This window comes from Protopterus annectens, chromosome 5.part0, assembly GCF_019279795.1.
Source record: "Protopterus annectens isolate FY-2018-M chromosome 5.part0, PAN1.0, whole genome shotgun sequence".
Lineage (NCBI taxonomy): Eukaryota > Metazoa > Chordata > Ceratodontiformes > Protopteridae > Protopterus > Protopterus annectens.
In genome coordinates, this window is record NC_056735.1 from 381,148,730 (window position 1) to 381,173,870 (window position 25,141).

The 25,141-nt window shown below is 41.0% G+C and overlaps 1 protein-coding gene across 1 annotated transcript in view; it reads left to right on the plus strand.

The window, feature by feature from the left end:
* Window positions 1–25,141, plus strand: part of NME7 (NME/NM23 family member 7) — a 1,612,386-nt gene that overhangs the window by 155,632 nt on the left and 1,431,613 nt on the right. The window contains exon 3 of the mRNA XM_044071838.1: window positions 17,259–17,425. Within this exon, the coding sequence (XP_043927773.1) occupies window positions 17,259–17,425 (167 nt within the window). The remainder of the gene's footprint in view (window positions 1–17,258; window positions 17,426–25,141) is intronic.

A 25,141-nucleotide genomic window follows, 5' to 3' on the forward strand; every position in this document is an offset into this window, starting at 1 on the left:
ATAAAAAGGAAACCAAAACGCAAAATACAACAAGGTGAACCAAAGACCAGCAAGCAAAAGACAAAGATCCAAACCAAACCAATAGCGTACTGTAGTTTAATGTCCGGTGATGAAAGAGAAATCCAGACTAACACCATCTCAGAAAATAATTTTCCTGGGTTCCAACTTGGAAACAAACACCCAGATGGCCTATCTTACGCCAGAAAAACAGGGGCAACTAACTCAGTACTTCAAGACGCTAGCAAATTGTACCAGGCTTAACTGCAAGGAAAATCCTGCAGGCTCTGGGCTTCATGGCATCTTGCATTCTTCTAATCCCATGTGCAAAGTTGCATATGAGGAAACTTCAATGGTACCTAAAAAACATATGGTCTCAACACAGCCACAGTTTGGAAACAATATTACCATTAATTCCATGTTTGCAAAAGGAATTCCTATGGTGGGCCCAAGCATGCCAAACAAACACAGGTCTACCATTCTGCAAGCCTCAAGCAAATCAAGTCATCACAACAGATGCCTCAGACTACGCCTGGGGGGCACACATGACAGACAGGTGCATTCAGGGCAAATGGTCCCAAAAAGAAAAGCACCTTCACATCAATCAAAAGGAAATGCTAGCAGTAATAAACGCAATTACAGCTTTCAAGGACCTCCTGCATCCAGGACAATTATTGATAAGAACAGACAACACCACAGTAATGTGGTACATAAACAAGGAGGAACACATTCATACCCCCTGTGCAGGCTGGCCATGTCACTTTGGAACATGGCTCTGGAATGGAAAATCGAGCTTCTAGCACAGTACCTGCCAAGTTTGGAAAACACGCTGGCAGACAGTCTAAGCAGAAATATGATAGACCCGCACGAATGGCAGTTGCATCCTCAAGTGTTTACAAAGATAATCCAAGCGTGGGGAAGGCCAGACATAGATCTTTTTGCCTCCCACAAGAATCATCAATTGACAAAATTCTGCTCAAGGACATACCATCCAAAGGCCTGGAGAGTGGACGCCCTTTCTTTCAGTTGGGCAGCAAGGAGAGTTTACGCCTTCCCACCTTTACCTTTACTGACCAAGGTGCTCTTCAAAGCAAGAGCAGACAAACCAAAGATGATACTGATTGCTCCAGACTGGCCAAGACAACACTGGTACCCACTCCTGAGGAGCCTGTCACATTCTCCGCCTTGGACACTACCTCTAATGCCTCTTCTCCTGACTCAGCACAGCTACAAAACTCTTCACAGTCAGCTGAAAACACTCAATCTGGCTGCATGGAAAATTCCTTAGCACCACAGCAGACCCTACTCTCCAAGGAGGTGCAGGATGTCATTCTGGAGGCCAGAAGGCCATCTACTAGAAAAGCTTATTCCGCAAAATGGAAACGGTTTTGCGCCTGGAATGAGAAAAAGGGCCAGGATCCTAGAGAACTGAATTTGCCGCAGGTATTACAGTATCTAGCTGAGCTGTTGAACAGTGGACTTTCATTTTCCTCCATCAAAATCCATGCCTCAGCCATTTCTGCAGAATACAACACAGATCCACCCTTATTCTCTCACCACTCTTAAGGCAGTTTCTCAGAGGGGCTAAGAATATAAGACCTCCAAGGAAATGACCAATACCAGCATGGGATCTTAATTACATTCTAGAAAAATTTACATTGCCTCCTTTTGAACCAGCTGCCTCAACAGATTTGCAATACTTGTCCTGGAAAACAGCTTTCCTTCTGGCTATTACCTCAGCTCGTAGGGTCTCGGAATTACAAGACCTCATGTCTGTGCAGCCCTTTCTCATCTTCCATCAGGACAGGGTTTCCCTACGAACCAACCCGTCATTTATGCCTAAGGTAGTATCCAGGGTAGCTTTAAATCAGGCCATACATTTACCTGCCTTTTACCCCAATCCACAAAACAAAGGGGAAAGGCTGCTACATTCCTTAGACATCCATAGACAGCTACGTTACTATTTGGACCGAACAAAGCCTTTCAGGAAATCAGAACAACTCTTTGTGTTCTATGCTGTAGGAGCTCAAGGAAAGCCAATCTCCAAACAGACAATTTCAAAATGGATAGGCCACTGCATACGGTCTTGTTACTCCTTTCATGGCAAACCTGTTCCTACAGGCATCAGATCCCACTCCACAAGGGCCACAGCTACCTCTACAGCCTTCCTCAGAGGAGTCCCTACCAAAGATATTTTGGAGGCAGCCACTTGGAGTTCTGTGCATACCTTCACAAAACACTACCACCTGCCTTTATACTCCAAAACTAGAGCAGGCTTTGCCACTGCTGTGTTGCAGGGCATTCTGGCTTCTCCCAGTTCCACCTAGTGCCTACCACCCTGTGCGTAGCTTTGGGATTCTACCCATCTGTAATTACTGCAGCTGTATGCACGATGAACATAGTACAGTTTTGTACCTACCATAAATGTAGATGTTCGAGTGCTAATACAGCTGCAGTACAGGTTTCCCTCCCTCCTTCCCCTCTTGGTAAAGGGCTAGTGGCTAACACCTCCTCATACAACCTGATTGGGTTATCCTTCTATGGTGTATTTGCTTGCAACTACTGATTTTTGATTATATTGCATTGCATGATTATATATAATTTATGTATTGCCTTCCTTCTGGGGGCACCTGACATCTGGGGCAAGAAAGACTGAAGAACATGGCATCGGCTGTGTCTTGTATACCCCTGTCGCACTGACGTCAGGAAAGAAAGCGACAACAACCACGCCGGACCTAGACTTTGGAATTCGGCTGACCGAGGACCCGACTGACGGCAGAGAACCCATCTGTAATTACTGCAGCTGTATTAGCACTCGAACATCTACATTTATGGTAGGTACAAAACTGTACTTTCTTTCAGTTTGTTGACAATGCCAGAGTAGGGTATTGTATCAAATGCCTCAGCCAGATCTAGGTAGACAGTAATCAGGTTTCTCTTATGCATTGCCTTAGTAACCTTTTCAATTAAGTCCACCAGAGTCTGTAAGCATGAGTTCCTTTGACAAAGCCAAACTGGGATGGAGCCAGTGTCTGGCGGTCTCCTATGTCCTTATTGATAATTTCCATGATCATTCTTTCCATATTTTTGCAAATAAGAGTAGTCAGACTGATGGAACTGTAGTTTCCAGGATCTGCTAAAGGTCCTCCGTTATGAAGAGGGATGACCATCTCAGTCCTCTATTCATGTGACACAAAGCCTGTTTTAACACTATAGTTAAATAATGACTCCAGGGGTCCTGATGAGTCATATTTTAGACTATTCAGGAGGTATGCTGGGATGTTAACAGGACCCATTGAGGCTGTGTTCTTGGTTTTAGTGAGTCCAGCCAATACATTCTCCCAAGTTAGAGTTGGAGGGGTTGCGTTTGAGGGTATTATTAGGGAGATGGTTGGGGTGAGATGGGGGCTGAAGTCAGAACTGAATTTGTCCGCTAACAGGTGCGCTATATCTCCAGGCTCAATGAATGTGGTGCCATTAACCACTAGCTCAGCATGTTGCTGTGTGCTGCCCTTGAGGTTTCTGACATAGCCATAGAGGGCCTTATGGCTATCTTTCACCTGGGAGGATATCTTAACCTCAGAGTTGACTTAGCTTGACCTAATTAGCCCTCTTGGTTACCTATTTACTTTGAGAGAGTTTTTATATTTATGGGAATTATCCTTCCTGATTTTTGCCATATTTTTTTTTTCCTTTTGTTGTATATCCTGTTTAATTTAGGATGCCACCTGCGGGTTTTGTTTCTAGGGCTAGTTGTGGACTTTCTTCTGGTAGGTGCAGTAGCCTCTATGCAGCCATTGACATGATTGTCAGAGTTTCTGAGAACAGTTCAGCACAGGCTGGTGTGTTCTCAGGGTATGGAGGGTCATTGAATTTTGACAAACCATCATTTAATAATAGGTAATTTGCCTTGGAATAGTTCCTAATTGTTACTGATTTTAATTGGATTATGAAGTTGATTTTGATTTTGGAGATAGATTTATGGTTGGACCTTAACAGGGAGGAAAAGACATACTCAGTGGGGGTGCAGAATTCTCCCATATTTGTGAGCATAAGGTCCAGTATATTGGAGCCTCTAGTGGGTGTTTTCACAATTTTGTCAAGGGTCTCTATTCACAAAGTCCAGGAATCTCTCTGCCTGTAGATTTGCGGCTGTGTAGGATTCACAATCTATAGAGGGGTAATTAGTCTGCAATCAGTAGGGTGATAGTTTGGATGCCAAGTATTTCCAATAGGTCCAAGTATGTATTGTGAGCTTCTTGAGACCTGGAGGGTGACCTATAACTGGTTAGGATATGGTACAGATTTTCTCTGTAGTGATCTGCGCATGGAGGAACTCCAGCACATCATCCTGTTTAATCACCCTAGACGTATGCTTCTTACTGATGTATATTGAGATACCTCCACCTTTAGCCCTTGCCTGTGCAGCTACTGATCTAAAAGTGTGGAAAGCACTGAAACATTGCACTGCTTGGGTACTTTTAGCTGTTTTTAACTATGTCTTGGTAACTGCACAGATATCTGTATTCTCAATTGTGAGGAAGGCATGCAGGGAGTGTATTTTTTATTTAGACTCCTGGGACTGAGCAGTAACACCTTTTGAGGTTCTTGTTGAGTTGATTTTGCTATGTCTGTAGGTTTGTCAATTGGACATTGCCTAAAAAGGCACTATGGTTGTGGATAGCATTTTAGCCAGTATTCAAAAGCCTATGGGGTGAGTTGCAGACCATCCTTGGCAAAGCAATGTCCTCGCAAGCTGACAAATACTGGATTCACTGAGAATGACACCAGAAAGACAGTCAGTTGTTGAAATCGATCATTTTTTCATTGTATTGTGGCATCATGCTTGTTTATGATAATATGCTGTTCAGTGCCAGGATGATGATAAACTGCGTGAAGCTCAAAAAAACAGGCAATACTGGAATTTTGGATGGAGACCTTTAAGGAGAATAACAATAACCATACATAATATTATGTTCGTAAAGTAGCAGAAAGTATTCTAAAAACTAAGCCAACACGCAAATGGAAAAAGGAGATTCTGCTGATAGGGATGACTGCAATTAGGGATTTAGACAATAGGCAAGAGGGGGCTACAATTTATTGGAGAAACTGGCAAAGGAACCAAGGTACTGGGAGCAAATAACTAGAGAGGGAAATGTAATAGACTGGTAAAACATCAAGAATTTACTTGGACTGCAGGTTGGAGATTGCCTTCCCAATCAAGGATTGATATCTGAGTATAGGCAAAGAGAAAGAAATAGGAGGGTCCTAAATGAAAAAAACAGCACTGGTAGAGTTTTTTTAATAGAATCTAGAATGGAAGCCATGATTTAAAAATGGAATAATTAGTAGAGCATATAAAATATTGCGTGATATCTATAAAAATCAATTAGAGGAGGTTAGAAAGGATTGGGAAGAGAGACTGGATAAACATTTCACAAGGGAACAGTGGGGGGATATCAATGTCTCCCAAATAAACATGTAAGAAAATTTAGAATACTTTTGCTTGGAAATGTTTGCATTTATATTTTATACCCCAAGTAGACTCCAGAGAATTTTTCCTAAGGTAGACAGCAAATATTGGAGGTGTGATGCAGATGGGAAAGAGAGAGGTAATTGGGAACATTTTCTGGTAGTTTAATGAGTTGCCAGACTTTAAAGATTCCATGCAGACTACTCCATCAGAGATGCTGGGTATGCAGATTGGTGTAAGTAGGGAAATGATTTTTCTGAGCTATGATACAAATTCGGAGTTGCAATTACTAGAAAATGGAAATCCAGAGTCTAAATCAACTGTACTAGAAGCAGTGAATATAGTAACAGAGGTAAAACAACTGGAATTGGAATATTTTGAAAAGTGTAGGAGCAAATTACATAGGAAAAATGGGAACTATGGGAGCGGTACAATACAGGGGAGGAATTAGGTTTAAAAGAAGGCAAGACATGAATGAGCTATGTAGTGTTTGACTGATGATGACTGAGTAGATCACAAGTGATGTGTAATGTTTGCAACTGGGATTGTGTCACTATGGTTTGTGAAGCTGGGATTGTGTCACTATGGTTTGTGAAGCAGAATGCTTGCAATTAGGATTGTGTCAGTATGGTTTGTTTTCATTTTTATAAATGTATGATTGTCTGTGTCGTAAGTGATAATTTAATAAAGATGTTTCTTCTTGGAAAAAGGTAAAATAACATGAAGAAGGATCTTTAGAAGAGGGTAGGAGTAAATTACATAGAACAAAATGGAAATTGTAATAGTACAAGCAGAAAAACATGGAGGAGGAATTGGGTTCAAGAGAAGGCAGGAACTGAACAGTTGCTTTGATTGTATGGTATACAGCAATATATGTGATGTACAATGCTCTTAAATGTGAATTTGTTAATATGGTTTGATTGCTTTTATTTTGATGAATGTTTGCCTGTGTCACAAGTGATAATTCAATAAAATTGTTTAAAAAAGATACCCATATCCAGCAGGCTGGCTACAGTGAAGCTAGGAAACTGCATATGCATAATGTCCAGTCCTTTGATTTGTGAGCTACAGGGGAGTAGCACTTTTGGGGTAGAAGGCTATTAAGGATGCGTTGTTTGTGCAGACTAATAAGGCTGCTTTATTGGGGCAGATTAAACGAAACAGTACTAAATTCTAATACCATTAATGTTTGTATAATACTAAATTCAACTAAATATGTAGGTATTGTCACTCTAGTTCCAACTAGCTACTCTAAGCTTGTAGGAGCACAAGGTATTTGCATTATATTGCTGCTTTACAGGTTAGTTTTATGGACTGTTCTACAGAGAAAATTTGCTTTCTAGGTGTGTGCTGTTGTACAAGGCATTGCTAACCTATGCAAACATGCAGAATTAGCAGCACAGAAAAAAACTGAAAACTAAATGAACCTTCTGGCCAGTAAAATGACTACACTAGGAGTCAGTTTGTGTCTTTCCCACCTCAGACCAGGCAAATGCCTCCTACTACAAGATGAATAAACCCAGTCCTCTTGATGTTAAAACACAATAGAGGAGACCCTCGAGTACACTGCCAACACAAACAACTAAATGTAAATTCCTTAATGAAGGTATTTTCAAGGCAGTAACAGTGAGAGGAAGAGCCTTTTTTTACTACAAAAAAAAGAATAAAAGCAGGTAACAAAAACAGTCACTCAAAATAACTTGTGCGATTCTGCAGTCAAAGGTGCTTAACTTTGAATGGTAGTGGATACAAGAAAAACACTTCTGGAATGCAGGCTAGGACTACAAGCTTTGCTGAGCTTCAGGAAAAAGAGCAGAATACAGTATGTAGTAAAGGAGATTTACTAAAGAACAATACTAGTTTGCTGGGTGGGCACTCAGTATCATGGATCTGTGAAAACAGTGGGTGGGAAGAGTACATAAATCCTTATACAATAGTAAATGGCAATGGAAGAGTGGATGGGAGGGACTTTGGAAATTGGATAAGAATAATAAGGGGCGGAGGGCAGAGACGCAGCCTTATAAAACAACAACAGCAGAAGAGTGGGGAGCTTGGGAAACTTTCAAGGAACAAGCAGACTAGCAATCAAAGGCAATATTGGAGCCCTTTCAGAATCTTTAGTTTAATGTGTTAGTGGGGTATGGTGCAGTTATAGAATGCAATCAGGTAAATGACAAGCAGAATATAAACACACTGAAGCATATACTGGAGCAGATACAATTCTCTCACTATTGAACTTCTACTACAGTTTCAGGCACCAGAATATGCAGAATTTGACTAGTAACATTGTTTATGAGAAAATGCTATAAATGATTAAGGCACAAATCTGGTAGTAGTAGTAGTACACAGTTCTGCCGCAACCTTGAATTAAACTACAAGATTTTGGACTAGCAAGGTTTAAATTACAAACAGATAGCTTTTGCAAGTAAATTCCATTTGTAGAAATAGAAGTGCAGAATAAAGCAGAAGCCCAGCTTCCCAACTGTTAATTAAAATACAAGACTAAGGTCCCACAACAAACTACAATATGCAATCAGATGGAACAGTGCAGAAGAGAAAAAATTAGTATCACTACTTGGGTCACAGGTACACTTAAATATTTAAGCAGAATTTAAATAATTAAAATATTTTTTTTTCTCTTTCCTTTTTTGAAAAGATAGTTACAGTTCCACACCTCTCCAAGCATTGGATAAAAGACACTGTATGGGAGTATGTCTGTGCTGGAAGTAGGAACTAGCTAGAGAGCTATCCAATCAAATAAAGGCAATTAGAGCTCTTTCAGAAACTTTAGCTTAATATGTGAGTGGGGATGGGGCAGGCACAGAATGCAAGTAGGTAAATGATAAGCAGGATATAAAAGCACTGAAGCAGAGACAGTTCTCTCACTATTGAACTTCTACAAAAGTTTAAGTTACCAGACTATGCAGAAGTGTACCAGTAACGCCATTTACAGAAAAATGTAGTAATAGTAAGTGTTTAAGGCACAAATTTGGTAGTAGTACACAGTTCTGCCACAACTGTGAATTAAATACAAGACTTTGGCCCAGCAGGGTTTAAAATACAAACAGATAGCTTTTACAATTAATTCCATTTGTGGAAACAGAAATGCAGAATAAAGCAGGAATATAATTTTCCCACAACTGCTAATTAAAATAAAAACTAAGGTTCCAGAACAAACTTAAAAATGCAATCAGCTGAAATGGAGCAGAAAAGTACAAAGTACTATCACCACACAGGTCACAAGTGCACTTAAATATTTAAGCAAAATTGAAATAATTAAAATAATTCAATACTTTCCTTTTTTGAAAAGCTAGTTATTCACAATTCCACACCTCTCCAAGTCTTGAATAAAAGACCTAGGTAGATACTAGGCTAGCGGCTCTTGCAGATCATTTTAAGCCTAACCAATTTCCCTCAAAGGTGGTAATCAAAGCCTGTACCTTGTGTCTGTAAGGCTAACACCTTTCTCAGTATGTCAACCCCTCCCTTTACTTAAAAACAATCCATTGAAATTCCCTGTCTAGGAATCAAACCCAGGTTGTGGCAGACAGAGTACCAAATGCTAATCACTAGACTACTGAAGATCCTCCTAAATGAGTGTTTTTGCATCTATATGCTTCATAGATTAGTATTAGGCTATTAGCCAATAATTTTATGTGAAATCTGCACTTTGTATCTGTAAGGTAAACAGCTTAAACGTTATGCCAACTGCCCAATAGGGGAGCCCTATTTGAATTGACTTACAAAATGTATTGAATTAATGAAACACACAGTAAGTGTTTTTATTTTTTGATGTGAAAACTGTGATGCCATCAGACTGCATTAAATTCACTGTCCAAGTATAATTAATTGCTCAAAAGATCTAATATCCCAGCATAGCTGCAGCCAGGTTGGTGTTTTGGCCAGTACACCCCCCCCCCCCCCCGTCCAACGCTGAGAACCAAAACTAAAAGTTCCTTAGGCTTAAAGAGCATAAAAAAATCGGTGAATCTTACAAACTGTACCAAAGATTCCTTGCCTCTGCAAAGATCCTTGCTATAGTTTCAGAAGGACTCTAATGTTGTTGCAGGGAGTTTTGCTAAAGCTCTTTGATACACTTCATAAGAAACATGAGTACTAGTTAAGCAGCTACAATCATAAATGTGTCTGCTTAACTGTTTGCTACAGCACAACTACAGCTGTCCAGTTATTCCCTTCAAGAACTATTTGGAAACATTCTACCGCCTACACTGAAACACAGATCAGGTCCCCTGCTTGCATCTGGAGTAGCTGCCCTTCTTGCTGTACTCTTACTACAGTTCTGTCTCCCAGTGTTGCTTAGGTGAGAGTCATAACACCAGGCAGTGTTACTATTAACAGTGAGACACTAACATTGGTCTGTGTAGGGGAGTAGTAGTAAAACTAGTCTTGGACAACTGATGCCGCTCTGGTGCTTTGGTTTTTCTTTTTCTCTCTGCATGCTTGCCACTCGTGAGTCTCCCTCACAATCCGTCCAGGACAAGGAACTATTTTTTTTTTTTTTTGGTAAACAGTTTTCTTTGCTACTTTAACTCCATTATTCCACAGCAGTCTGACAAATGTCTCCTCAGTTATGGGTCATTGATATATGTGTACTTCCATGCACATGTGTGTAAATATTGGCTAGAACATGTATGTTGTTCAAATGCACAAATCTTGACCTGCCTCCCTGCGTTGTTTTCCACTCTTTGTTGGGTGTCTTGGTGTGTGTCACCATACTGCCCTCTTTTGGATGATTGAGCCTCCACTATCTGGCTACTTCAGTACTCTGCTAATCACTCCTGTGTCCCTCTTAGCCACAGAGTTGACTAACCCAGTGTTGTTTCCTCCTACAATGACCTCTTCCTCAAAGCATCAGTTGTGGTGATTGATCTAGTCACTCAGTTGTACTTTCTGGTACTTTCTGTTTTAAATAAATTAATATTACCACCTTTTCTATCCTGTTCCTTGTAGGAAACAGCAGTGTATTACTCTTGCATTTCTATTGTACATGATATCAAAATTCACACCTTTCCTGCTACCTAAAATTTCAAGACTGTTTAATTCCTTAAAGATTACTCCTAAACCTGAATTTTTACTAGTTTTCAGGGAGACCGGAGACTGGTTACTATTTCTTGGGAAAAACAAAAGCTGTTAATGGCACCATAAACTCCAATATTTAATCTTTTCTTATGCTCTGTCATTTATATTTGTGTTCTGTCTTTCAGTAATGACATGTCAAAGGCAGTATTTAAGAAAACTAGCATATCTAGTAGGTAGGTTGCCTTCAAGGTACAGAGTAAGAATCCTGACTGTGACCTAGGAGACTGGTCAAGTAAATCCAACACCTGAGGAGTCTGCTTGGGGGATAGGAAGTATAGCAGTATTTTACTGGCTTGCATTTCTCGTTGGTTATGTGGTATTAAGCATAAGATAATCCTACAGATGGTAATGGGAGATATGCTTCCTAAACTAGCAATGCGTTATTCACTGACAGAAGTTTTTAATCTTAATGGCCTTGCATCAGTGAATGTCAGGTGTTAGGACAGGGAATGTGTACAGCATAAAAAAAAAACTGTGGCCATGAGTATAATGCTGCACTGAGATGCCTCACTCATTTCTTAGACAATAGAGAAAGTATTGTATTAGGGATGGGGGTCAGGGATGACTCAACATCCCAAATTGTGGAGCGGCACCAGTGACAGCCAAGTTTCTACTGCATAAGAGGCAAAAAAGGAAAACGCAGACCTGAAGACTTTTGCCTTGGGTATGTTTAGTCATACTTAATCTACCCTAACTACCTAGTTACATTCTAAAGTGTGTGGATTCAGAGGGGCGTGACCAAGATGGCTAACTGAGAGCAGCTACTGGTGAAAGCTCTGTGACTGGAAACTTCTCTGACAGCAGTATAATCAAAACTCTTGTGCCAGAGCCTCATCCACTTCCTCCAGCTGGACAGCAGGTGTCCCAAGAACAGAGATGTTGGATCCGATAGTTATCACTTCATCTCTGACAGCCTCCCTGATGTGCTTGGTGCTGACTGCACCAATGCACACTGTCTCTCTGAGCTGCAGCCTTGACGTTGAGTATGGGGGTGTTGACCTCCATTCTGAAGTTTTCTGAGACATTGCTTCTCCTCTGAGCCTTGGTATATGACACATCTGTGCTGACTCCTCATTTGGAGCGGAGGATTCCGGGTGCTTGGAAAGATGTCTGTTCCAATAGCTTCAGCTGTGGGGGGGATGACCCTTTAGTACTCCTGAGTCCCTCTGCTTCAAAGTGGTGGAGAGGGTTCTCCCCCATCCTAGAAGAGCCTTGGTTCCTCCTCCTTCAGAGCTGCTTCCCACCCCCATAGAGTCTTTGTCTGAGGCCTCTTGTCTACCACAGCTGGCCCTAGGAAACCTCCAACCCCTTCCATCAGTGGAAACCCAACTTTCTTCTGACACCTCCCTGGAGCATCCCATAGAGGAGGTTCCTTGGATGAGACAGAGTAAAAGGAGGCATTTGGATTACCCTCAGGCATCCCATAGAGGAGGTTCCTTGGATGAGACAGAGTAAAAGGAGGCATTTGGATTACCCCCAGGAATCTGTCACTACTGATACTGATTTTGAGGTCCCCAAGATCTCCACCTGATGATGTCTCCTTTGCAGACATCTTGGAAATAGTCTACCCAGAACCTCACCCCACAGGAAACGGTGCTTTTGGAGGCTTTTGAATCTGGCTCATATACATTCTGGTAGATGCAAGGTCAATGAGAGCATCTGCACAGGGGGAAAAATGCGGTTCAAGAAATCTCAAGGTCCTTTTCAGGAATCTCAGAGACTTTTCCCCCAGAGGCAGAGGGGGTAACAGTTACAATGGGAAATGCTGCCCCTGCAGCAGAGGAGGGTCTGCAGAACTTTGTGTCTGGAGATTCCTTCTGGGACAGACCCTTCCAGTGCTCCTGAAAAGGTTACCCAACTGTTCTTCTCTGGAGGCAGCCTGGGGGCACTTTTCCTTGCACCCAGAAGCCTGGGCAGCCATCAGCAATGACTGGTGGGTGTTAAGGATCGTATCCAAAGGATACTTCATTCCCTTTTCTGAAAACCCCAAACCAAAGGCTTACCTCACCAATGTTCCACCCAATCAGAGGGAAATGCCAACTCAAGTAATTTCAAAACTGCTGCAAAAAAAGAGTAATCCAGGAGGTCCCTCCTGACGAAATTGGATCGGGCATTTACTAAAGATTCTTTTTAGTACCAAAAAAGAAAGGGGACCTAAAGCCAATCATGGACCTGACATCCCTGAACAAATTGGTAAGGAATTCAAAATTCTGGATGGTCTTGGTCCAGTCCATTCTACGTCTTTTGAGAATGAATGACTGGATGTGCTCTATAGACCTGAAGGATGCGTACTACCACATCACAATGGACAGATGCTCCAGAAGGTACTTTTGTTTCAGGCTGGGAGTCAGTCATTGCCATTTCAGATTGCTCTGATTTGGTCACACGACAGCCCCCCAGGGTGTTCACCAAATGCATAGCAGTAGTTGCAGCTCATCTCCGACTGCAGGGATTCCATGTGTTTCCATATCTGGACAACTGGCTCTTAACCACTCCAACCAGGCATCTACTTGTTCAAGCCAGAGACTACCTGCTACAGCTAGTTCCTGCTCTTGACATAACCATCAACACGTAGAAATCACAGTTAGAACCAGTACAAACCATAGGTTTTATAGGAGCACATTTGGACACGAGCTCAGGTCTACCTCACACCAGACCAGGATCTCAAATTTAAGGCTGCATATCAAACCGATTTTGGTTATACCAGAACCCACAGCAAATCTGGTGCTCAGGGATTTGGGCTCAATGACTGCCACAATAACTCTTATGTACAGCATGCTTACACATGAGAATCTTAAATGGACATTAGCAGTCCAATGGTTATTGCAAACACACCCCTTATGCCTTCTGATCAAGCTATCACGAGTATGCAAAAGACTCCCTTCTGTGGTGGCTTAATTCCTCAGAAGTCACGCAGGGATGACCCTTTGTTCTTCCCCCTCTAAACTCTACGTTGACCACAGACTCCTCCCAGATTTGGGGGGGGGGCATTTTCTGAGTTGAACGGTCCAAGGTATGTGGACTCCTCAGGAGACCAACTTGCATATCAATGTCCTAGAGATGATAGTGGTCCTTCAGGTGTTGCAAGCAGTTCACAGCTTTATTCCTCTAGGGACCATTGTGGTACACTTAGGCAAATATGTCAGTAGTCTGGTATATCAACATGCAGGGAGGAACCTATTCTTACCCACTGTGTCAAGAAGCAATAAGAGTGTGGCAATGGGTGATTTCTATCAACTGCTTAATAACTGCAATGCGCACATTCCAGAGGAGTTCAACATCCTCGCAGACAGTCGAGTTCTACTGATGCCTCATGAGTGGTCTCTGAATCAGTCAGTGGCAAATATGATTTTCCTCAAATGGGGTAAACATTCTTGCAAACTATTTGCATCCCCCCCAACAAAAAATGGAGCAGGTACTTTGCTTTGATCCCTCCTCAGGGACAGTCACCAAGGGATGCTCTAGTCCATGCTTGTCCCCCCGCTGTACTTTATGCCTTTCATCCAGTGCTCCTGATTCCCATATGCTTGCAGAAAACATACAGGTTGAAGAGCAAGGTTATCCTCATTGCACCCTTTTGGTCTCAACAAGTCTGGTTCACCTTTCTTTGGTCTTCTGTAATTTGCCCGCCGGTGACTCTGGAACCAGTTCAAAACCTACTGTCTCACCCCTCAGAGTGCACTCACCCAGATCTTCAAGGAATGACATTAACTGCATGGTTTCTCTAGTACCAATGATGGCTAGACATTCCCAGGATTTCATCTCTAGTCTGAAAAATGTTGCTTTCCATACTGCTACCAGGAAAATGTACAAGAGTAAATGGAAGAGGTTTTCCATATGGGCTCAACAGAAACAGATAGATCCTTTTACAGCTCCCATTCCAAAAGGTTTAGATTTCTTGGCTTCCCTTTTCCAGAATGGAGCCAGCTACTCCACTGTAAAAGTTCAACTAGCAGCCATTTCTAATTTTCATATTGGATAAAATTCATCTCTAGCCTCACCTAAACTTTGCAAAGCATTCCTTAGAGGTACCTTTTTGCTTCGCTCTGTGAAAAAGGATCCAACACCCCCTTGGGACCTGACCACGATCTTACAAGCTTTAGTCCTGCCTCCTTTTGTACCTGCTGCTAAAGTAGATTTTAAATTTCTCTCATGGAAGACTGTTGTTCTGGTGGCTATCATTTCAGCAAGCAGGGTTTCAGAACTGCAAGCCTTTTCTTCTAAATCTCCTTGTTTAATCTTCTACAAAAATAGAGTAACTTTGCATACCAATCCATCCTTTTTGCTTAAAGTTGCTACAGAAAACAATATCAATCATGCTATTAACCTTCCTGTTTTATTTCCTAATTTTCCAAACAAGGGTAAGTACACGCTCCATCTTCTTTATTTTCATAGACAGCTACATTTTTACCTGGACAGAACAAAATCTTTCAGAAAATCCAAGCAGCTGTTTTTCTTATTCAGAGGTAAGGAATGGGAAAGCTATTGCCAAGACTACTCTGGCAAAATGGTCGAAAAATTGCATTCCTTTTGTCTACTCTTCTAAAATCATTCCCTTACCATGTCAAATCAAAACTCATTCTACGAGGTCCAGGCAACTTCTGAAGCTTTTTAGTCAGGAGTGTCTATGACATTTGTGCAGCTGCTACTTGGTCAAGTTCATTCCCATATGTTTATTACACACAATAAGTTAGACATTATTTGTAGGAGTAAGACTGCCTTTGGCTCTGTCGTGCTCTGGAATATCCTTCCATGAAGGCCACCCTAGGTTATTGTAGCTGAGGACTCTGTCCCACAGGTTGAGGAATGAATGAAAATGATAACATTAGATAAACAAGTAATGCTCTTACCTGTGTTGTCCATTTTCATTCTTCCTTAATCTCCCCTCCCTCCTTCCCCCTATCCATAACTATGAGATACCTGATGGATATGTTTATAGAGACCACAGTTCCTGTTTGAGCTCCTGATCTTTGTGCCTTTTCTATGATTCGTGTATACATATAAATATATTATTGTTTCTGTATATTAAACACGATCTCAGGTAGTCTGGGGGAATGAGGCATTGTGTGTAGGATAGGAGCTCAAGCTTCAAATCTCAAGCTTGGAAAGTGTCCAAGCCAGATCCAAGACCTACAGGTTGAGGAAGAATGAAAATGGACAACACAGATGGACCGTTATGGTAAGAACATAACATCTTTTTACTATAAAGTCTTGTTCAAAATCTAGGACATAGGAAGATAGAATAGAGTTAGAGGAGCCCAAAGAATGGAAAGAGGAGGAGGCGCAAGAAAGTTAAAAAAATTAGATAATAGAGGATGGTATGGTTGAGATGAATTGTTTTCTGCAGCAGAGAAGTATGGCATTAATTTGTATAGCTATATTGTTACTAGTTTAACTAGGGGATGTGCAGTGTGGTGCTGTTAATAGAAGTTTTTCTTTATTCAGCATTTAAAGTCTTTCAAGTTGCACAGTGTTAAGTGGAGTAGGATGGTATACTAACTGTTAGGAATGCATTGTAAATACATTGACTGTCCTGATCCTGCATTGTTGTTAGGTTTAGTTATGGACAGTAATGATTTGTCAGTGGACTGTAGAGAGCCTCATTTTCCATGTGACTCTACCTCTGTTGTAATGTTTATCACAGCGTGGTCATTTTATTATTCTTTTTTAATATCCCTCTTGGTCCTAACTTGCTAATTACTTCCCTCTCCAATCACCACCATATTCTTTTGTCTTGTGTTTTCATATTTTGTTAAAATGCTCCATATAAAGTGGTGCTCATTGCTATATCATTGCAGATCTTAAAAACGTAAATAATGTTTTTTTTTTTTTTTTTTTTTATGATGTCTGTTGTTCTTTTATATTGTTTCTTTTCTTATCAGGCATGTGTTATTTAAGCTAATCTTGCTTCATCATTATGTATAGCCCTTTTTTATATTCTGTGTTGTTGTAGTCTTGTTGGGGCTTTTCTCCCTTGGTTTTCCCCCTGAAAATGGGACTATACCCATTTGGTATGTCTGAATTATAAAAGATGGATGGAATTGGATGGATGGATGGAATTGGACAGCAAGTGAACAAAACTCCTTATCAGCCCTAATGGCAGCCTACTGTAGGCCTAGATAGAAGGAACTGGACAACAAGTGAACAAAAATCTTTATCAGCCCCTAATGGCAGCTTACTGTTTCACTTCTGTCAGTTCTTCAGTCAGTGATCACTCACTGCCTAATGTGCAGCTTTAGATGGGACTTGCATTATATGTTTAAAAAAAAATGGATGGTATGGAAAGGACAGGTTGGTTGGATGAAGGTGCCAAAACGGATAAGAGTCTACATCAGTACATGGTACAGTTAAGTCCAAGAAAAGGGTCAGATAGTAAACTGAAGATGATAGACTAGATGAAATAAAGTTTAAGATGAAAACATTTTGCGATGTTGGTACAACCTTTAGGAACTTTATTTGAAACTTGTCTTTGTTTCTGTTCTCTTCCTGGTGTGTTATTAATAAGAATCCAAGTACTTGTGGAATATCTAGCCTTTTTTGTGGATCAGCTGACGACATCTGTGAAAATGGGAAAAGTGTACCACTCAGATCAGAGTCAAAGCGGATTTCAGTATGATAGCAAGGAAGATATTAATTTATTGTGATTGTCTAGCTGTTTCATTCTGATATTGTTCACTTTGCTCTCTAGTTTGATTTGAAGAATCATCGCAGCTTTTTAAGACGAACAAAATATGATGATCTTCACTTGGAAGACTTGTTTGTAGGCAACAAAATAAATGTGTTTTCCCGACATTTGAACTTGGTGGATTATGGAGACCAGTATACCTCTCGCAAGCTGGGCAGCAGAAAAGAAAGGTAAAGACCGACTCTAGCAACAACTTTACAAAAAGATTCAGCCTAGCCTCTTAAAGATAACCTTATTATTGCATACTTAATTAAGCAGAGTGTTCTAGTAATCTTTATCATTCTGTGCATTCCATATATCTACAAAAAGACTTTGTTAATATTTCAGAACCAGCTGCACTGTATATATTTTAGTAGCTACGTTATGTAGTGCATGGTGAATTAATGCTACACAGTAAAATTTACTTTTAGGTGACAGTGGGTTTAGAATGTAGAGCACAGTATTTGTCCAGAATCTTTATAAACCAAAAAATTATCAGTGTTGTGATCTCGTGTCATAGTACAGTAGAAGAGGTAATACATAAAAGGGATACGAGGCAAAAACCAACACAGCAAATGTTTGGATTATTAGTTCCCTGAGAATACCAGCATCTAAGGAACAGAGCCCAAAGAGGTCTTGTTCTAAATGCATTTTGAATAGCCTTTGGTATTCCAGGCTGAACTTTTATCTAGATGCAGACCACTTGTTTGTAAAGGCTAGATTTTTCAAACTGCTATCTGATTTTGTGGGAGATGTGCTGTAGTAACTTGAAAAGCTGGACCATACTGCAAGGAAATAGTCACTAGGCACACAGTACTTCACAAGCTTTTATTTTTTTGCAGGACATGCTTGACTACTTCTCTGTCTGAACTCATGTGACTGATTCGTTCCGTGATATGAAAGCTAAGCATCCCCAGACTAGGCAAGAGTCCTATGGCCCATTCATTCCTGCTAGAGTAACCCATTCAGCCCATTCCTTCCCCAGAGGTGAGAGTCAGTGGTAGGGAATGAGCTAGCCTGCCATTCCTGCAGAATGGTGTACCCGTACTTCAGTGAAGCTCCTCACTCTGTGTTTCTACAAGCTGCAGTGCATGCTGCCAGTCACCGAGAATATGCCTCCATATGTTCTCTCAGTTATGCGAGTGTGCATCGTGACAGCTTTTGGTCACTGGTTTTTACTGCTTGATTGAATCCCCTAGGTGTGTCACCCAAGTGGTGAACAAGTGCTACCTTCCTCCCTTCATCCAAGATGAGGGAGACATCCGAGGCCACTGACTCCTACTCTTTTTTTTTTTTTGCCAATTCCTTCAGATACAAAACTGCTAATTGAACTCTGATCTACTTGGCTTTGCTGAATATATTATCCCTGTATTCTATCAGAACTAGCTTTCCCAAGCTGTTTTTAATAACACTGTTATAGTTATGTGCAAGTGAATAGCATAAACTGGGAAAAACGACTGGATTTTTTTAAGTTAGCTAACTATTCACACATCTAATGTAGCATTTAATAATTAGGTAAACCAAGAATGGACTGTTTTTTGTTCATTGCTGTGATTGAAGAAACATAAGAATGCCAAGCACCGTCTGGAGTTAGAAAAATTTACTAGCAGAATTTTGTAATGTTAATTCAGTCATCTGGAAACTAACCACTAACATTTTGGACAAATTGCCCTTCGAAAGCAGAGTTGATTCTGTCCATTTTAGAAACTGTCCTCTTATACAAGTCAGTGCAGGATCCTTGGGACAGTTTTTCATTGCTGTTGGTTGGTACATGACCTCTGTATAACTTGCCCTGGCAGGAGTTCATCAAATTTCATGTCCCTGTTCTCCCGGCTGAAAAGTGGGATGGCATAAGAGCACAGTAGTTAGTGTTGCTGGTCTACATCACTTGGTTTACCAGTCTGGTTTGTGGCTGGGGTGCATTTTCTATGGAGTCTGTGTGACTGCCTTTGCTATGTCTCCATGAGTTTTTGGTGGGTGCACCAATAACCCCCAATACACACCACACACATCCTAAAGATATTCCGTAAGTGAATAGACAATTCTGTAAATTGTTCTTAGGCATATATATGCAGTATTTGAGTGTGTGCATGTGACAGTGAGTCCATGCATGGGTGCGTGTGACAGTGAGTCCGTGCATGGGTGCGTGTGACAGTGAGTCTGTGCATGGGTGCGTTTGACAGTGAGTGTGTGCATGGGTGCATGTGCGCAACAGTGAGTGTGTGTGTGTGACAGTGGGTACATACATGGGTGTCTGACAGTGAGTGCATGGGTGCGTGCTTGTGACAGTGAATATGTACATGGGTGTGTGCGTGTGACAGTGAGTAGTATATACATGGGTGTGTGTGACAGTGAGTATGTATATAGGGGGTCTATATCAAGTATACGAAAATTTATATAATCGAATGTATTTACATCGACACACAAACGCCAAAACAAGTAAACGTCGAACACGTAAAAGCTTGAAAATCAAAACATCGAAAACTTTTAGTTGGCCAGCAACTGCTCCCTAGTGTAATAAGTGTAACTTACCACCAAAATTAACTTTTCTTACCCTACCAAGCTGTGCTTTATGTGCAAGAAAGGAAATATATTTTGCATACAAAACGGGTATTAAACTATACCGTATTTTAAGTAAACTACAAACGGAGTGATTACATATTTAAATAACCTCCTCGCCCAAGAAATCAAAATATGCACTTCAATAATATGTAGAAAACATATGGTGCACACAGCATATCGATGTTAGTATGGTATTAAATTTTAAGTCGCATGCCAACTGCACGTAAGAATTCAAGTACAGTATACTGTTCTTTATTTTTCAAAACAGTTTGTAGACAAAAGTCCCTTTCTAAATGTTTTCTCTTCTTTGGAGAAACAGGACATGCAGACATTAACTGTAATCTAATTTCGTCAACCCGGTTTTGCTCTCTAGCAAGTACTGACAGAACAGCTGGTATGTCAGAAATACGTCTGCCTAGAAGCCACCTAATTCTCCTGTGCCAGCCCTCCATGTAATTTTGTGTTTGTGGTAAAGAAACATCGTTCAAACAGGAGACATTCCAGAACGATATAGGGTACACAGGAGGAAACCGTAAATGAATTGTAGTTCTAGTGATCTGCTTCCGTAAGCGACCCAACATGTAAATATCAGAGAAATATGTGATCAACTCTTTCCCGTCAGCAGGAAATGTTTTACTCAGCTCTCTAAATGCTGGAATCACTTCATCTTCCCTCAAAAATGAAAGCGCTATTAGTTCTTTAACGGAACGCTGAAATTCAAGAGAAGTACCAGAAGGTCTAGATAAGTTAAGTTGCTGAATTTTGCGCCACACATTCTGTGAGAAATGGAAGAAACAACCTTTACTTCTCACATTGAAAAAGTTTGCTTCTATACTTTTAATTGCAGCTAGTTCAAAGTCACATAATAAGTATTCCACCAAAGGTGTTGGATCACATCTAGCTAACAAGTTAAACAGACACTCCCACATCAAATTGTATGCCTTAAAAGACTTTTTAGTCATCAAGACATATACTAAAGGAAGACATCTCTGTTTGTCACCACGGTTAACAAATGCATGAACACTATATAACTGCCTACATAGTCTACCTTTTGTAAGGAATACTCCATCCATGAACCATATGTTTGTATTACACAAGTCTTTGACATTTTCTTTTGTTGTAAACAGTAAAACATGTACATTTAACTGCAAATCTACTTTACGTTCCTGGATGAATTCAGATTATTTTAATTTATAATCATCCAGACATACTGCACCTAAGGTTGTACATGGTTTACAGTTTAACAAAGTTTTTCTCCTAACTCTGTTAACCTGTTGTAATAGTGATCGCCTAGTTGGCAATGCAACAGTAGACTCAAAGGACATGGTAGCAAGAATGTCATCAACAACTAAACACGGTGTGTTCCTGCAAGTACTAGCCATATCCTTCAATGTACTACACACTTTGTACTTTTCAACTAACGTTGGATCTGACGGAGGGTCATGAATAGTAGAGTTCAGGAGAATTTCTTCTCCACCTTTATCAACTGTTATAGCCCTACCCTTACATTTATCTGTCGTTTTCAAATGACAGCACCAATACTTAAGGCTTTTTAGAACCTTCTCTAAATTGTACAAATAGGCATCAACAACTAGCATATCTTTCATTTTTTGGGATTTAACTGTGTAATAGTTACAACCTATTACACCAGGTCCAGCAAGAGTGCTACAAGCCATAGCTGCAGGTATAACCACTGTATGCACACGTATTTGCCGGAAATGTTAATTTAAATACTGTGTTGTTACATTTTATTTTCGTTATGTTTTTAAGTATTTCACATTAATTGTAAACGGTATTTATTTAATTAATTGATAGTGAAGTTACAAAAGTGAATATACGTACACTTTTTTTTATTTTATTTACAGGTATTGATGTTATTTCATACATATTCATATTTATGTTCGGACGTCATCATGTAACGTACCTAACAGGCAATGTGGCCAACTAAAACAGTTCGATGATATATTTTTCTCTGAAAGAACATTTCGACATTTAGTTGTTTCGGCGTTTATGTGTCAATGTGAATACATTTGATTATATAAATTTTCATTCACTTGATATAGACCCGTATATAGGTACATGTGTGTGACAGTGAGTATGTTTATAGGTACGTGTGTGTGACAGTGAGTACATGCATGGGGACGTGCATGTGTCAGTGAGTACGTGCATGGGTACATGCATGTGACAGTGAGTACGTGCATGGGTGCGTGCGTGTGAGACTGAGTAAGTGCATGAGTAGGTGGGTGCATGTGACAGTGAGTACATGCATGAGTAGGTGGGTGCATGTGATAGTGAGTACATGCGTGAGTAGGTGCATGTGTGCAGGAGTATACTATATGATATGGTGGAATCTTCTGCAGGATTAGTTCATGCACCTTGTGTGTACTGTTTGAGAAATTCTTCAGCTCTACCCAATGAACTTTAATTAGATAAAGTGAGTACTGGAGAAAGAATGAGTGAATGATTACTCAAAACTGGTAATCATGTGCCTGCACTTTCCATTCCCAACCTAAACATTGATATTGGCTATAATTTCTTTAGTCAACAAATTTAAGTGATTTATTTCAACATGCTTTCTGGTACTGTGGAAAAATACATGATCTGATATCAGTTTTCATTCTGACCTTGACTGATGGTTTCAGATCCGAGGTACCTGCCATAACTCGGCTGCTGTAAAAGCTCATGGCAACTTAAAACTCTTGAGCTTCTCCCTTACCCACAATGCACCCTTCCCATTACCTCAGATCTCATTTGCTGCTGTTAGGTGAAAGATGTAGTTGTTTGATTCTCAAGCTACTTGGGATAGGTAAATACTTCTGTTTCTTTCTTGTACAATAATCTTTCTCTAATTTTTCTTTCTTATTGTACTAGTGTACTCTAGAAACTATTGTTAGTATCTCTTTCTCCCTGCTTTTCTCTCCTTTACTCTTCTATGTTTATTGTAGTCCTCACTAACTTTGTAGGTAGCCCCTTCTCTTGTTTGAAAAAAAAAAAAATTCCAATATTTTGATAGTTGTTTGCCTTAAGTTTTCATTGCCTTTTGTTGTTTGTGCTGCAGTTCTTCTGTGTGGTAATTACTATAGCCATTTGTTCTGAGCTGACATGGCTGAGAAAAAACTCTGCGGGTTTTAAGAAATGTTGAAAGTGCAGACAAAACATTCCCTTCTCTGACTCGCACATCCTTTGTGTCTACTACCTTGGCCCACTCCACCTGCAAGAGTTGTGCGATATGTCATGCCTTCAACCCCTGAGCATTAGTAGAACACAAGAACTAATCTTAAAGGGGCTTTTACCATCTTCTTTTGGTGATGCCATGGCTGGAGAAACATCCAAGAAGTTGTCACTTTCATCTCTGAGCTTTTCTTCTGTTTCCTGTAAGACCTCAGAGAAAACTTCAAAAAGGCCTTCTTTGGATCCAACAGTTTCCTCAGATCTGTCCAAGAAAAACGAAAATTAAATTGTTAGATCTGACCCCCTCAGATCAGACAAAAGTAGAAAGCCTTTGTTTGGATTGGACTGTTTCTTCGGATCCAAAGTCTTTGAAAACTAAGGATTTGTCTGATCTGAAGACATTGGATCTGCCAAGACTACTGGATGTACTTCCTAGGACAAGGTACTCACCATCTGTGGACCTGGTCCCATCATGAGTGCCTTCTCCCTTTTTTTATAGACTGGATTCTCCTTCCAGGCAGTCCTCTCACTCTTCTAGAAGCCTCACTGTAGAAGTTGCAGAGAGGGTAGTGAAACAGATCCTCTCGGCACAGAGCCACCCAGTTATTTCTTCGGCTCCTACACCTTTGGGTCAGGAAACCCCAACATCCATGACAACACCTGAAACTCTTCCTCTTCAGACTCCCTGTGCGGGTTTGGTGCTCTTGAATCTGAATTGTCCAGACCCATCCCATCTTTTTCAGAACAGAAAATCACTGTATCCTCTGATCCGAAGCTTGCTCTGAGCTGCTCCATGCTATCAGTTCCAGAGAGCTCTCAGAGCCAGTTTTAACCTGTTGAATCTGAGGTGTTTCAGTCAATTCTAAGGGCTTCAGAGCCATCTATGCACATTAAGGCTTCGGCAAGAGTTAGTTTGGCTCAGACGTCTGGATTGCGGTGGCTTTCCACAGAGCAGGGAGAGACCAAGGATCAGAAAGCCCTCCTTTCAGACCCGGGTTCATATCCCTCTCCAGGAAGGTCAGCCTTTAGGACTTTGGAGAGGGTCCTGTCAGCTACCGTGACCCAGACGGGTCTTATCTCCTCGGGTCCTGCATCTGCATCTTCCCCATCTCTGCGTCGAGTCTGAGCTAACCTTCCCACGGGGACAGCCTTTACCAAAACCCCAGGATGCCCAGTTGGGTATTTTCACCTCTTTTGATACCTCCCCAGATTATCTCAATGAGGAGGTCTCTCAGAAGAGGACGTGTAAGGGGAAGCATCTGAATTCTCTTGAATCTGTCAATAATTACACAGATTTTTAGGAGGGTAAACAGTTCCCATGGTCACCTCCTGTGGACGTCTTATTCAGAGACATCCTTGAAATCCTAAAACAGAGAGGTGACCTGAAGCCCAGCAACCCTTTGTTGGAGGAATCTGTGCTCCTGGAGGCAGTTGGTACCAGCCTCTCTGTCTTGAGTGATTCTGCTTGCCAACGAGCTCCTTTAATTGGTCTCATGGTGGCCCTGGAAAAAGCCTGACATCACTGAACCCATACCATTGAAGCCTGATAAAATTATGACTCCCCCAGCAGACTAGCAGTTTTGGTCCAAGGGCCCTTCTGTATATGCCATGGTCATAGCGGTGGCCACCAGAAACTAACTAGCTGACAAAAGTTCCTTTGTTTATCCCCCTGACAAGGAATTTGCAGGCAATGGACAGGTTTGGGAAGCGTGTCTCCACTTTGGGGAATTTCTCCTTGAGGTCTCTTAAATGTCTGGCATTTTTCTCCAGACTGCAGAGTGATCTGATAAAGGAACTCTCTGATACCCTCGTGGAACAGTGTCCGAGGTGGTGAAGGATTCTGCCACCTCACAGCTGGTGACCCTACAATCTATATCAAACTCGTCCATGAGGCTTATTTCCAATATGGCAGAAGGAACCTCAAGGGCAGTGAGTTCAGGCATAACCATTAGTAGACACACCTGGATGTGTTTATCTGACTTCACAGAACCTTTTAAGTCTATGTTCGTCAATGCTCCTTTTGATGGCATGTCTCTCTTTGGCCCCAAAGGGAAAGATATGTTGTCCAGGTATGAGAAGTATGGAAAGAATTTTTCTGCCATGGGTGTGCATGTTTCCACCCCCCAAAGATCCTTCTTGGTGAATCATTAAAGGGTGGGTAGATGTGGTTAAGA